This window comes from Coturnix japonica, chromosome 13, assembly GCF_001577835.2.
Source record: "Coturnix japonica isolate 7356 chromosome 13, Coturnix japonica 2.1, whole genome shotgun sequence".
Taxonomy (NCBI): domain Eukaryota; kingdom Metazoa; phylum Chordata; class Aves; order Galliformes; family Phasianidae; genus Coturnix; species Coturnix japonica.
In genome coordinates this window covers 12205494-12218962 of record NC_029528.1, presented here as the reverse complement: position 1 = coordinate 12218962, position 13469 = coordinate 12205494, and the positions used below count along the sequence as shown (strand labels likewise).

Below are 13469 nucleotides of genomic sequence, written 5' to 3'. Positions count from 1 at the left end.
AACCAGTAGCAGACTGGTAGATACTGACAGCCTCAGATTTCTTCTATACGCACATTACCAATGCTAATAAACAAAGACCTCAATTCACAAGGATTTTATTTTCTTGTAACAAACAAAAACAAAAATCATACAATTAAAGACATGACACAGACAATAAATTAATATCAAATAAGAGATCAATTCCCAAGGTGCAAATGACTGGTGACAATAACTGCTCAGTTGAGTGGGAGATTTTCAATACCTGGCAGTGTTGTTGAAGCTTATAATGAAGCAGAGCAACAAAATGCACTTATTCAGAGGGTACAGCAGGTAGCAATGTGAGCCAATCCTGCCTCACCCTCATGGACGGATGGCTGGAGCAGGCAAAAGCTCCAGAGCACAACTGTTACCTTAAGTCAATTCTGAGAGTCCTTGTAACAGAAAAGCTTCAAATGAAGGTGCGACTCTTACAACTACAGAAAGTACTTCTGGCTGAGGGTACTCTGCAACAATCATGATGTCAAGAAAGAGGATGTTTGGTTGCCACAGGACAGGTAACAATCACAGCAATGCTGCCTACAGTGCACAGGGGACTGGCTGGTAGCTAAGAGGTCCTTCCATTATTCATGAAAGCGTTAACTGTCTGCAGTAACTGGGTTTGACTAGGCCAAAAAACAACGTATCACTGTACTAGAGGATGAAGGAATGGTTAGTCTCGATCTTCACCTTCTGCCAGCTCTGCAAAATCAATTTAATGCTCGTGAAACAAAACAAAAAGAAACAGCTGTATTTGAGAAGTGCCACTGATGCCTAAAACACTTCTACACACGGTTCACACAGGATGCTAGGAAAAAACCAAAACAATCAAGCCAGAGTGCCACAACTACTGTAAGTCTGTTGTCTAGGACAAGCCAGGGCAGTGCTGTTTTGCACACAGAAAAGATCACATGGTTCAAGCCACACCAGCTCTGGTCATTTCCCCCATTTTTGGAGGAATGTGAAGACTTGGAAGATAAACAATTCTTCATTATTACTGTCAAGTTCCATTAGATTCTCCTCCCTGCCTTCCTAATAAGAGCATCTTAGAACAGACAGTGCTCCACTCCTCTGAAATTAAACCAGGAACAAGTACTAACTGAACTACAAGGTGACAACTGAAGTGAGCTGCACATTTAGAGCCAATTTATCATGTTGTCAGAGTAGCTTTTCTCCTGGCAGTTAATGATCCAGTTTTCAGTCCCTGCTTGTTTTCACCATTTTCTGCTGGTGTTCTGTAAACATCAGACAGAACCATCGTCCTCTTGACAGAACTTCAGCACTGAGCATGAGACAAGACAGACTACAGGTAGACAAGCCAGCCTATTGCACACTACATGCAGTCCTCTCCCACAAAACGCAGTTCAAGGTTTTACTGCAGCACAGTGCACTGGGGAGCACACAGGACTAGTGCAGTACAGCAGAGAGGATGGTTTAGATTGGTTTAGTATAAGTGCAAGAGTGTTTCCATGACCAATTGAGGTCTGAATTTAGGACAGTCACAGTTGTTTCCTTTTCTGAGATGGAAAGCTGGAAAGGAGATATTCCTGTTTTACTGCAGCACAATGGGTCAGGAAAGCAGAGCCTAAGATACCCTGTAGCCTACTAACGACACCACTCTTCCTAGAATCCAGTTGGAGTGAGCACATTCAGATCCCGAGGTTTGATATTATGGGAATGTGAAGACTGTTTCCTCCCTTCTGTGACTGGAATGTCCATTTTGGGTGGCTTGAAGGTGACCGGATCCTCTGTCATTCTAGTAGCCTGAGCACGCATCAGCTCCATTGGGGATGGCTTCTGAGCACCCTTATAAGATTGGATGGTAAAGCCTCCTGATGAAAACAAATCACAATTAAGAACCAGAAAACTAGCTAAGTCATTTTTCTACTCCCATCAGTACAGAGCACTGTACCACTGACAGCCAGATCTGCTGGAAGTCTTATGCAGTGCCAAAGAGCCTCATGTCATCTAAAACCTACTCTACATCAAGGAACAACACTTCCAGTCCTGGTTTCACCAGGCAGCCAAGAAAGCTGAAGAGCAAAAAAGCTGCCACCTTCACACTCTGCTCTTGGCACAGGTCCTGATTTGAACAGCACACCATTCCCAAGGTGAACAGAAATAGTTGCAGTTTTGCTCTTTAACAGTTCTCCCCTGGCTCTTGCAGGGTAGACTTCAGAGGACATACCTGGATCAGTGGTGGATTTCTGGATGGCTTTGGGTCCAAAAAAACTCCACCTTTCAGACGGCAACCTGTCCCCACCAGCTTCCACAGCAACAAAGTCTGGGGCAGTAATAGAAGCAGAGGATCCCTGACTAAACCAACCCCTAGAGGGGAAAAAAATAATCACTGATATATATAAATAGAATAAATACTTCAGGTGGTCTCAGCACACCAGGAAATATACATGTAGTTACCAGGAGCAAGTTAAACAGATCTGTTACCAATCAGGATAAAGACAGGCATGTTCAAGTTCCATGAGTTTTCAGTGCATTCCGTGATAATATGAATACACAGCAATCCCATGAATTTCACCTCCTAGATGGTCCCTCACTCCCACCTCAATAGCCTGCAGGAAAGCAGAGGAAGTGATCTGCCAGAAACAGCGTACCTGCTTTTATGCCTGGGAGAGGAGTGGGGGGTGCTGCTTGGAGTGGACTGAGCAGATGATGCCTGTTTGTCATCCTTCGTCATTTCTCCACTCTGCATTTTTAGTTTCTGTTAAGAAAGACAAGAGATACACAAGCAACAGATCTTAAGTACCAGGCAAAAGGAACAAAGGTAGTTTTACAGTCAAAACTGAGCAATTATAACACTTAAATCTCATCTGTGATATCTCACCTCAAGCTACACACAATATTACAGTACTTGCATATACCCATTAAGCTTCCTCCCAGGTTACATACAAGCATTCCAGAAGTCCACTATGCTCAAGACATACTCCAAGCTGCAGTAAGATAACATAACTCATTCTGCAGTTCAGAGTCTTAGCAGCAGCAGCACATTGCTTCAATCCCAGCATTCACAGGAAGGTGCTTGCATTGCAGCAGAGTTAACTTACCAGGCACTGAGCTGCTGGCTGCAGGGTGACAAGTCTCAGTGTCACAGCAGCCACCTGTCTAGAGCAAAAGCTTTGAGTCCCATAAGCTCTGTAATGAAGGGCAGACCAACCCCTGTACAGGAGCCTAGGAGAATTAGACCCTGAGAAGTGCCCCATGAGAAAAAGATGAAAGCACTGCTCTTAGAACACAAAGTTGAGCTGTGTTTAAAAAGCACATTCAGGAAAAAAAAAGAAGATCATGAAATGGGTGCGCATGAGCCAGGCTATTACGACTCATTCAGATGGTACAAACTGAACTTCAGAGAAGTCACTTGAAGGGCAGTTACAATTCAAACACTGACGACACAGGCACCTTCTCTGAACATTTCCTGCAGCCATCCAGGCCATGCTAACACAATTCACTAACGCTGTTATTGAAACTTTGACCTTGCAGGAGAACACTTGGACGGTTCACTGCTGAACTGCAACTGCACGACTGCTGTGGGTAACCGAGCTCTCCAGAAACACATTAATCCAACACCTTCATCTTATTTCCAGTTAGAAGCAAATTCAATTTCATTTCCCAATTTCCACACCAGAAATGCAAGGTTTACAAGTGCTCTACGTCTGGCTTGTTTCAAGGAATAGGCAACCTAAATAGAACAGCTTATTTTGAACGTGTTCAGGTTGAAAATTTGACTTCATTTGTACTGCAAAAGCGCAGAACTCCAACATCACAGTTCACACACCAGGAACTCCTGGATTCATTATAAGAGTCAAATGAGGCCTGGCAACACTCAGGCACCAGTGAACAGAACCTTAAGTTCAGATCATTCACTGCTTAGCCCACTACAAACATATGAAGTACTTCTGTACTTTATAACTTAAACACTGAAGGAAAGTAGCAGAGGAAGAGATGGAGGTAGTTTAGACTATCAAACTTCAACCTGGAAGCTATGAGTAGGACCTTTAAAATGCTCAAAACAAGCACGTTTATTTTAGATGTCACTAAAATAATGTCACCTCCTTCACCCTACCCTCTCATTAGTGGTGTTCCGCACTGTAAGATCTGGGAGTGCCTCACACTTGAACAGCTATGCTCTAAGTTATATGTTCATGGAAGAAAAGCCAGTACACAGCCTACATAAAAAGCCAAAGCAAAAGAAGTCTTACGTGGACCGCCTCAGCCACACGGTGGTACTTGGTCTCCTCTGTAGTGAGGCCTTTGTGGGGAGTGTAGCCAGCATCTCTCAACCCGGCCTGCTGCTCAAAGCGCTGGATGCTCTCCTGAGTCTGCTCTGGAATCAACAAGAGCACACGTTCACAGTGAAGAACCCCACAGACAGCTCTAGCAAACAAAGACAACTGAAGTGACCAAGAGACAGACATTTCATCATTCATATCTATATACTGTAACAAGTTGACAGAGGCAGCAAGATGAAGCTACAGAATATACTGGAAAACTATCCTGAGTCATAAGGCTCAGTGACTCAGAGAAGCAGCGATTTGTCCAAATCAGAGGAAGTATTACAAAATGCATCATCAGTAATTAAACTCACCTCGTCCAACAAGCTGCATCAGTGCTAATTACAACTTCCTAAATCTAGGAGACCCCAGTAAGATGAATATTTCAAGTGCCCCCTCATCCTCTGAAATCCTGCCCACATTGATCTGCCACACACACGTAGAACAGGTGGTAAAGATTCCCACAGCAATTCTGGATGAGGTGAAACAAGCTACTTTAGCCAAGCACAGTCAGCAGCCAGCAGGCTGACATAGCCTCAGCACTTAGAAAATGAGCACTCTTTGCTGCCAGCACTGGAAATTTACTCACTAGGAGACCTAAAAACAAAGTTGCTGGAAAAAGCTTAAAGTCTTTAAAAGAACAGAGTTCCATGTTAAAGTTACTTGCAGGGACAGTGAGACAGTACATGAGAAATCTAGAGGCTATTTGCCTCTATTTACAGTTATTTACAGTTCATTAGCAGCTTGCAGTACCTGACTTCTTACTGCACAGGAACATTTTTAGGCTATTATGCTTTTATCCAGGTTAGCCCTGTGCCATTGGTCTAGAACAAAAGCTGCTTTCCAACAGTAAGCCCCTATTCCTGGACATTATTTGCTAATTTGAGCCAAGACAGAAACAATACAAGCTTAAGCCTATTTCAAAATGCTGATCTAAGCATGTCTAGAAGTCTTTTGAAGCACTGATAATAGGGAAAAAAATGAATCCCAGATGTTAAGAGGCAGCAGGCACAGGGTAATATGTGATTAATTTCCCTTGCTGCAAATGAGAATGTTCTCTCCATAAACACAACTGACCCAATTAGGCTTTAAATCTTCATGATTTATGAGGCTTGTTTTCTAAAGCATTACTGTTAGCAGGACACCTGCTGCTACTATCAGAAATGCCACCGAGCGCCCCATTAGCTCAGCACATCAACCATCCACAGTACTTCAGTTAGTTGCAGAGCTCTACTTATCAGTTAGAAACAGCAAGTTAATAAGCAAACATACAGTAGCAGCAACACCAGGCTGCAGCATAATGTGGTGTGGTCTGCAGTGCCCTATCAGCACTGAATGTTCCCACACTCCCCCTCATCACCCAGCTTAAAGCACCTGGAAAAACAGAGGCTGTAAACATGGGTCTATTCTTTAATTCCTTGCTTCCTCATAGAGTGTCCTCCACAAACCTGGTGCACTTTCAGATCAGAGGCAATAGGAATCCATAACCCAACCAGGAGCTCTGGCAGTTACCTCAATGCACTGATGGACCATTCATGTGCCCACACCCAATTAGTCACCGCTACAGAACAGCGAGCTCTTACTTGTAATGAGAGAGTTCATGATGATGTGAGTGGCCTTGGCCTTCACCACAGGTACCTTATTCACGCTTTCAGTGGAAGATGAAGGAGTGATGACAGGCGCGTTCATGTTAGCATCCCCTTCTTCAATCTGTGCAGAAGAAACAGGGCATAGACTTAGACCAGGAACTACCACAACTCTTTGTCATGATGCATCTCTAAGTGCTTAAATGAAACACCAGGGAGAACTGCTAGCCTTTGTCCTACAGAAAAAGCCCACGTGCTGTTCTACCCATAGCCCAGGAAAGCTTAAAGCCTGAATATCATTCTTAGCAACAAGTGACTGTCACCCAACATCTTAGAACACACTGAGCTCAGAGCCAGCAACTGCTACATTTAGTACAGAGCAGTTCAATGGATCTATTTCTATCTACATAACCGCAAATTGGACTGCAAGGTCAGCTGGGTGAGAGCAGAGCAGCCAGCAAAGAAGCACCTGCATGTATACAGCAGTCACATATGCTGCCGTCTGATGGTTAGCATTTGTTTTCTCCTCATTTCTTATGTTTTCAGTTTCTTATTGGAAGCACCCAGTGCTCATTGCTGCCCTGCTGACACTCAGATCCCAGCAACAAAGATGCCAGGAAACAAGGAGCCGCTGGCACAAACTGCCTCCTGCTCACACAGGGGTCACTGTTCCCTGACCGCAGCATTTGCTCCTTGTGCCAAACCACAGTTTCTGGGCTACTTCCACAAGAAAGGCTGTAAAACCAAGCGTAAAGGTTAAGCTCAAGGGAATACAAGGTTATTTTACTTCTGTCCAAACTGTGTTCAAGATGTTCTAAAGAGATGTTCTATAAGAGCTAGTCCTGCACTGGAAGCATCCCCTGAGACACTTGCTTTGCTTTAATTACATTTAACTAGAGCCTGACAAGTGTTGTGCCCACAAAAAGCGACAAGGCCCCTCGGAACACACACACAACAGTTCAGCCGTAGCACGGAGCCCCAGCCCAGCCGTGCCGATAAGGAGCGATCCCGCTTACAAACCTTGGCGAGCTCCTGGTACTTGCGCTCAGGTTTGACGGGCTCCTTCCACAGCACGTTGGCGCACAGGTCAGCGGGCGGCGGAGTCATGGGCGCCGTGTCCTCCAGGGCGTCGTCGTAGCTGAAGGCCCTGCGAGGCACCCCGAGCGGCAACGACATCCTGCCGGACACGGCCCCGGCCCCAACGCGCTGCTCCAGCGCTAAGAACAGAGAGGCCGCTCAGCGCCAGGCCCGAGCCGGGCCGACACACGGCGCGGGGGCGGGGAGGCCTTACCGGGGGTGTCCGGCTGCCGGGCGCTCATGGCGGCGACGCGGCCCGGCCCGGCGATGAGACGCGAGTGGGCCCGACCCCTCCGCGGAGAGCTTTTATAGGCGCTGGGTCTCGCGAGATTCCGGCTGAGCACGCCGGGAGATGTAGTCCGCGAGGAGGGAGCGTGAGTCGGACACGGGGCGGGTGCGACGGGACGAGGAGCCATTAGTTTAGTTTAGTTTAACGCCGCCCCCCGCCCCTATCCCTGCACGGTCACACCGTGTATAAGGGCAGCGCCGCCTCCAATCCCGCCTGGATCCTTTAAGGACCCACCGACCCTCCCCTCTCCACCCCCGGTCGGAGCGGCCCCTTTAAGCGCGGCGGTGACGCCGTGGGCGGCCACATCTGGCCACATCTGGCCGCCCCGCACGCTGCCGGTGCCGGTGCCGGTCCCTCATGGCTCCGACGGGCGCCCTGCGCAGCCTGACGTTGGCGCTGGGAGCCGCCGTGGTGGTGCTGGGCTCTCTGCTGTTCATCGCATGGAAGCTCTATTGCCGCGGATCGGAACCACCCGGTACCTGGGATGGATGGTGGGACCGGGAGCTGCGGGAGCTGCGGGACAGAGACACGGCGGCAAACACGGTAACGGGCTCCGACCGCCGCCCGTCGGACTGTACCGGGGCTGTACTGAGCTGGGATCCCCGCCGGGATGGGGCAGGGGAATGAATGGGGTGGGGGCTCATTCCTTGTGGTGCTGAAGCTGCTACATATGAAGCCCCCCCCCCAGAGCACACCCAGCTGGAGAAGGGGGCTCGGGGTGGGGGTATCAATGGGACCCCCCAGCCCTTCCTGGGGAGCGAGGAGGCTCCAGAACACCCCCAGTTTGGGAAAGGATGTGTGGGGTCTGGGGGCCCCCAAGCAGCCCCGCTCTGTCTGTGCTGCCTGCAGGTGGTGTGGAAGCAGGTGCTGGTGCTGGGGCTGGATGGAGCAGGGAAGAGCAGCGTCCTGCACTATATCTGCAGCCAAAAGGCCAGGACTCATATCCCACCCACATTGGGCTTCAATTCTGTCCAGCTGCGTGTTGAGGGGCTGGAGATGGACCTGCTGGAGGGTAAGGCCACTCTGTCCCCATAGAGATGCAGCAGACCCTCATCCCCCCTGGTTACTAACACTGCCCATCTCTCACAGTGGGTGGCAGCTACAACCTGCGGGCGTATTGGCCGCTCTACCTGAGCGATGCCCACGTGCTGGTGTTCGTGGTGGACTCCGTGGACAGGTCACGGCTGCTGACAGCACGCCAGGAGCTGCACGCTCTGCTGGCTGAGGAGCCCCGGCTGCCGCTGGTGGTGCTGGCCAACAAGCAGGTGGGTGCCTCTAAGCATGGATTGCAACCAAAACATCCCTCCCTGGGGACCTCGAGGGCAAATCCTTATGACCCAAATCCCCCGGCTTTTGCACAACCTGTGCTCTCAGTGCCCACGTCCTCCAGACACGATCACAAGTGTGGGTGCTGCTCCTTTCACCCCTGCAAATAAGTTTCAGGAGTGCAGCACGCAGAAACCCCAAGGGGAAATCCATTGCCCAGGCAGACAGCCAAGTGCATGCCTGCTGCTGTTTCCCATTCGGTTGCACAGTAGTTCCACTGCAAGAGCAAGCAATCCCTGCTAGGGCTGCATTGCCAGCCAGCAACCGGCTCGGCATGCAGTGTGCTGCTCCCCACCCACGGGCTCGTGGCCACACCACCCTCCCCATCTGCCTCCTCTCTGCCCACAGGATAAAAGCGATGCCCTGAGCACGGAGGAGCTGCGGGAGGAGCTGGCCCTGCACTTGCTCAGCGAGCAGCGGGAGCTTTTCCTCCTGCCCACCAGTGCGACTCGGGCTAGTCTGAGCACAGCCACCAGCGTCCTGCACGTGAAGAACCTGCTGGTCACCCTGCTGTCCCAGCCCTGAGTGGGCAGGATCCCACTGGGATGGAGGGAGCTGCTGGAGCTGGGACTGCACCCTGCAGTGTTTGGGGTTGGGCTGACACATGGCTGCATGCAGGGATGTGAGCAGCGGGCTCTGCTCTCTACCTCAGGGGAAAGGCAGATGTGTCCCCCAGTTCAGAGCAGCAGCAGCAGCACAGGGCAGGGCCCTGCACCTTAAACAGCAGCCCCACAGAATACTGAATAAATGGGGCTGAACCCAGCTTGCTGTCTGAAAGGAAGCCCATAAGGTGGACAGGAGGCGCAGGGCAGCGTGCAGCCACAAGGAAGCTCCTGGAAAGCTGGAGCAATCCCTTCCCCTGCTGTGATGGCAGCGGGGTCTGGATTCATGATGCCCCTGCCCCCCACAGGGCTCCCTGGAGCTGATGTGGCTGATGCAGCCCCCCTCCCTGCTCACACAGGAAGAGATCAGCCCACAGAGCTTACCCAGGATCTAGGGGAAGAAACAGCCCCTCTGCCTGCAGCAGAGCTCTCAGTTTTCCTGTGGATGAAGGCCACGTGGGCTCTCCTTCCTGACAAACACGCCAAGCCATGTGATGCTGCCCTGCAGCCCAGGCTGGTCTGGTGCACAGCCATAGGCAGGAGCCCCTCACCAGGGCTGAGCACAACTCGCCCTTTCCCAAGCAGGGGGAGTATTTTAAGTATTTAAAAGCCTGTTGAGCAGAGATGAAAGCAGGTACAAGGCACCCTGCTTCATCCTGAACAGGGAATATGAGCGTGCTGTTTGCTCTGCTGCCTGTTCCGTCCTCGTCTCAGGAGCTGCAGAAAGCCCCGTCTGCAGCAGGAAATCAGGACACAGCACCGAGCCCTGGGAAACTGACAGGGGAAGCCAGGGAGCACTTGGGGTAAGGAAATAATGTCAGCTGGGCTCTGCTGTGAAACCTTTTATACCATTGCTCCTTCCTCTTATGAATAAACAAGGCTGATGACTTGGCTCTGTTCTCTGGCTCCTTGCAGTAAAGGTGCCACCAGCCCACACTCCCCAAACCGGAGGCAAAGAGGTTTTGCTTTGGGGGAAGCAGCCCCTGCTGCTTACAAGGAAATCAGCTAAGGCACTGCCTACCCACTGCAGCCCCCAGCCCCACAGCCACAGAGAGTAACACACGCATGCTGCCTGTGTACTACACGTCACTGCTAGGAGCTCTAGCAGGAATGGAGGCCCACAGGTAAAACATTCCCACCAGCATGAAGCAGTAATTTATTTTAACAAGGTGGAAAAACGCTGGCTCGCACTCAGAAAGAAGGGAGTGGTGTGGCACATTCAGTCTCCGTGCCACAAGCCTCAGCCAAGAGTCTTTCATGCCTGGTTATAACGCTGTCTAATGAAGGTCCTTCCTCCATCGCTTTGCACAGCTCAGCCTACCCAGCTGCCACAGACGATGAGTGACAGTCACCTGTCTGTGGTTCAGAAATGGTAACACAAAGTCTGTGCTTGCAGGCAAAGCAGAGGACAAAAAGAAGCAGTCACTTCACCTCCATCTTCTCCTGCTTGAGTGACGCAACAAAATCCTTGTATTCTTCGGGATAGAAATTCTTGTACACGCTGATCTTCCTCTTGATCTGTTTGGGAGTGTCCTGGTAGTAGTTCTTTTCATCACGAGCCATTTCCTGTGACAAAGGGGAGAACACATCAGAACAGCAAACATGGATCTGCACAGCCACGCTCCAGGCAGGCTGCAGCCTGTGCCCGCCAGGTGCTGGCTGAGGTTCAAAGCGCTGCTTCCCCTTAGCAATCAGCTGACAGCAAACCAAGAGCCAGGGCAGGGATGTGTGGCAACTCCTGTTGTTCAGAAGAGCCAGGAGCGAGCGGAGCTGTTCCTTGCTTTGAGGCACCCAGTGCTCACCTTGTAGTTCTCCCCGTGGTTCTGTATCATGTACCGCACATAGTCAATGAGGTCTTTGGAGAGTGTATTTGACTTCTTCTCGGGAAGACTGGCCTCAAATTCCATCTCTAGACAGAGGGTAGAGACACCGTGAGAGACCAAACACCCCCTGGATCCCAAAGCTCAGCAGGGAACCTGCTGACACCGCACAGCACTGACCGCTCAGGACGTAGGGCTTCCGCACCAGCGTCTTCTGCTCCTGTTCATCACTCTCTGTCTCCATGCTCTGTATTACAGAATCACAGAATGACCCGGGTTGGAAAGGACCTCAAGGATCATGTAGTTCCAACCCCCTGCCTGGCAGGGCCACCAAACATACACCTTTACTAGATCAGGTTGCCCAGGGCCCCGTCCAACCTGGCCTTGAACACCTCCAAGGACGGGGCATCCACAGCCTCCCTGGGCAGCCTGTTCCAGGGCCTAACCACTCTCCTAGTGAAGAACTTCCCCCTAACATCCAACCTAAATCTTCCCTCTTTTAACTTAAACCCATTTCCCCGTGTCCTGCTATTGTCAGCCCTTTCCAAGAGTTTACTCCCCTCCTGGGTGTAAGTTCCTTTCAGGTATTGAAAGGCTGCAATGAGGTCACCCCGCAACCTTCTCTTCTCCAGGCTGAACAAACCCAACTCCCTCAGCCTGTCCTCATAGGGGAGGTGCTCCAGCCCCTGATCATCTTCCTGTCCCTCCTGTGGACCCTTTCCAAAATCTCCATGTCTTTCTTGTACTGAGGGCTCCACACCTGGACACAGTACAACAGATGGGGCCTCACAAGTAGAGAGGGACAATCACCTCCCTATCCCTGCTGACCACCCCTCTCCTGATGGAGCCCAGGATCCCATTTGCTATTGAATGTAAAGGGCGATTGGAGAGCGCTGCCAACACGTTCCTTGTGCAGTTCGAAGCAGCCACTTCTCCCACATCCCAGATTGAACTTTTTTCCCCCATTTTCCTCCCTTTTTCCCCCATTTTCCCCCTTTTCCCCCATTCAGCTCAGCACAGCCTCGTTCTCTCACCCTCATCCTCCTCTTGCCGATGGGCACGGCCTTGTTGGGGTCCCCTGCCAGCCCCATCTCGGCCAGGTTCTGCGCCACCGACTTGCTGGCGTCCCACGCATGGCGGATGTGTGAGCTGCAATGGCACAACACGGCTCAGGGTCAGCGATCACGGCTGTGCCCCCACCCGGCCCCACACAACCCCCATCCCGTCGCTCACCACTCGATGCGGGGCGCGGCCTTGCGCCTGGCGCTGCGGTACAGCCGCTTTCTGTTCAGGCGATACACGAACTTGTGCCGCCGGTTCTTCCCCTTGGCTTTCGGCATGGCTGCACCACGCTGCTGCTGGGCCGCGCCGCAAAGCACCACGGGAAACAAAGTCCTGCGTGCTAGAGCCGCCGCAGCGCCGCACCACGCTACGAACTACAACTCCCAGCACACCCCCGGAGTACGGCGGGTGGGAAGGGTCACACCGCTCGCTGTCCCCGCAGTCATGGCGGCCGGGCCTCCCCCGCCCTTGGAGCCCGTCCCGGTGCCGGTGTATCGCGATGAGGGCTTCAAGGAGAAGTTCCTGCGCAAGACACGCGAGAACCCGCTGGTGCCGCTCGGTGAGGGCTCGGGGGGGCCCGATCCGGGTCCTGCGGGGCTACGGGGACGGAGGGGGACCGGTCTGATGGTGTGTGTGTGTGTCTGTCCATAGGCTGCCTGTGCACCCTGGGCGTGCTGACATACGGGCTCATCAGCTTCAAGAGGGGCAACACGCGGCACTCGCAGCTCATGATGCGGGCTCGGGTGGCGGCTCAAGGCTTCACCCTGGCGGCGCTGCTGGGGGGAATGGTGCTCACCGCAATGAAGGCACGGAGCTGAGCGGGAGGATGGATGGATGGAGGATGAGACGGCTGCGGGGTTTGGAACCGGGGTCGGGGATGCTGCACTTTGAAACGAGGCTAATAGAGCTCTGTTTGACCTCACGTGTGGGCTGTGCTGATTCTGTGCTTCCCTACTTGCTGCCGTGTCTGCCCACCCAGCAGCCAGGTGTGGTTTTAATCAGGCTGTTGAGAAAAAGCTGTTTGGGTGTGAAGGAACGGCTCTGTTTGTGGTTTGATCAGGGCAGAGTTCATCAGTGCAGGAGTTGTTTGGGGAGAAGGTGCAATCTGTGCAGCTGGTAACAGTGAATTACAGGGAAGAGCTGAGCGATACGGGATTGCAGAGCAATGCAGGGCCGGGCAAGTCAATAGTGTGGGAGGAGTGGGAGCGGGCACTGCTGCCTCTGAGCTGCAGGTAGGACACAAGTAGGACACGAGGTGTAACACCCTGTGCAAACAACTTGGGTTCCCAAGCAGATTGTTCGTGTTCTTTGCAAAGCACTGGTGCTTCAGCTGCTTTCTCTGAGGTCACTTCTGCACGACTTGCTGCATCACATGAGCTGGGACCAACTGCTGGGCAGGATCCCAT

The 13469-nt window shown here is 51.7% G+C and overlaps 4 protein-coding genes across 4 annotated transcripts; 2 read left to right on the top strand and 2 right to left on the bottom strand.

The window, feature by feature from the left end:
• Window positions 1–79: 79 nt before the first annotated feature.
• Window positions 80–7304, bottom strand: KIAA1191 (KIAA1191 ortholog). Its single transcript, XM_015876116.2, has 7 exons — window positions 7179–7304; window positions 6908–7104; window positions 5885–6011; window positions 4230–4354; window positions 2628–2734; window positions 2204–2343; window positions 80–1847 (listed from the first exon to the last, which is right to left on the bottom strand). The coding sequence occupies exons 1-7, from the start codon at window positions 7204–7206 to the stop codon at window positions 1639–1641; spliced, it is 933 nt and encodes a 310-aa protein (XP_015731602.1). The 5' UTR covers window positions 7207–7304; the 3' UTR covers window positions 80–1638.
• Window positions 7305–7346: 42 nt separating this feature from the next.
• Window positions 7347–10074, top strand: ARL10 (ADP ribosylation factor like GTPase 10). Its single transcript, XM_015876118.2, has 4 exons — window positions 7347–7796; window positions 8103–8265; window positions 8343–8518; window positions 8928–10074. Exons 1-4 carry the CDS (start codon window positions 7611–7613, stop codon window positions 9102–9104), a joined length of 702 nt encoding a protein of 233 aa, XP_015731604.1. The 5' UTR covers window positions 7347–7610; the 3' UTR covers window positions 9105–10074.
• A 232-nt stretch (window positions 10075–10306) lies between these two features.
• NOP16 (NOP16 nucleolar protein) lies at window positions 10307–12385 on the bottom strand. The gene is made up of 5 exons (XM_015876121.2): window positions 12235–12385; window positions 12036–12150; window positions 11182–11248; window positions 10984–11090; window positions 10307–10747 (listed from the first exon to the last, which is right to left on the bottom strand). Exons 1-5 carry the CDS (start codon window positions 12339–12341, stop codon window positions 10604–10606), a joined length of 540 nt encoding a protein of 179 aa, XP_015731607.1. The 5' UTR covers window positions 12342–12385; the 3' UTR covers window positions 10307–10603.
• Window positions 12386–12441: 56 nt separating this feature from the next.
• Window positions 12442–12985, top strand: HIGD2A (HIG1 hypoxia inducible domain family member 2A). Its single transcript, XM_032447463.1, has 2 exons — window positions 12442–12622; window positions 12715–12985. Exons 1-2 carry the CDS (start codon window positions 12508–12510, stop codon window positions 12879–12881), a joined length of 282 nt encoding a protein of 93 aa, XP_032303354.1. The 5' UTR covers window positions 12442–12507; the 3' UTR covers window positions 12882–12985.
• The last annotated feature ends 484 nt before the right edge of the window (window positions 12986–13469 follow it).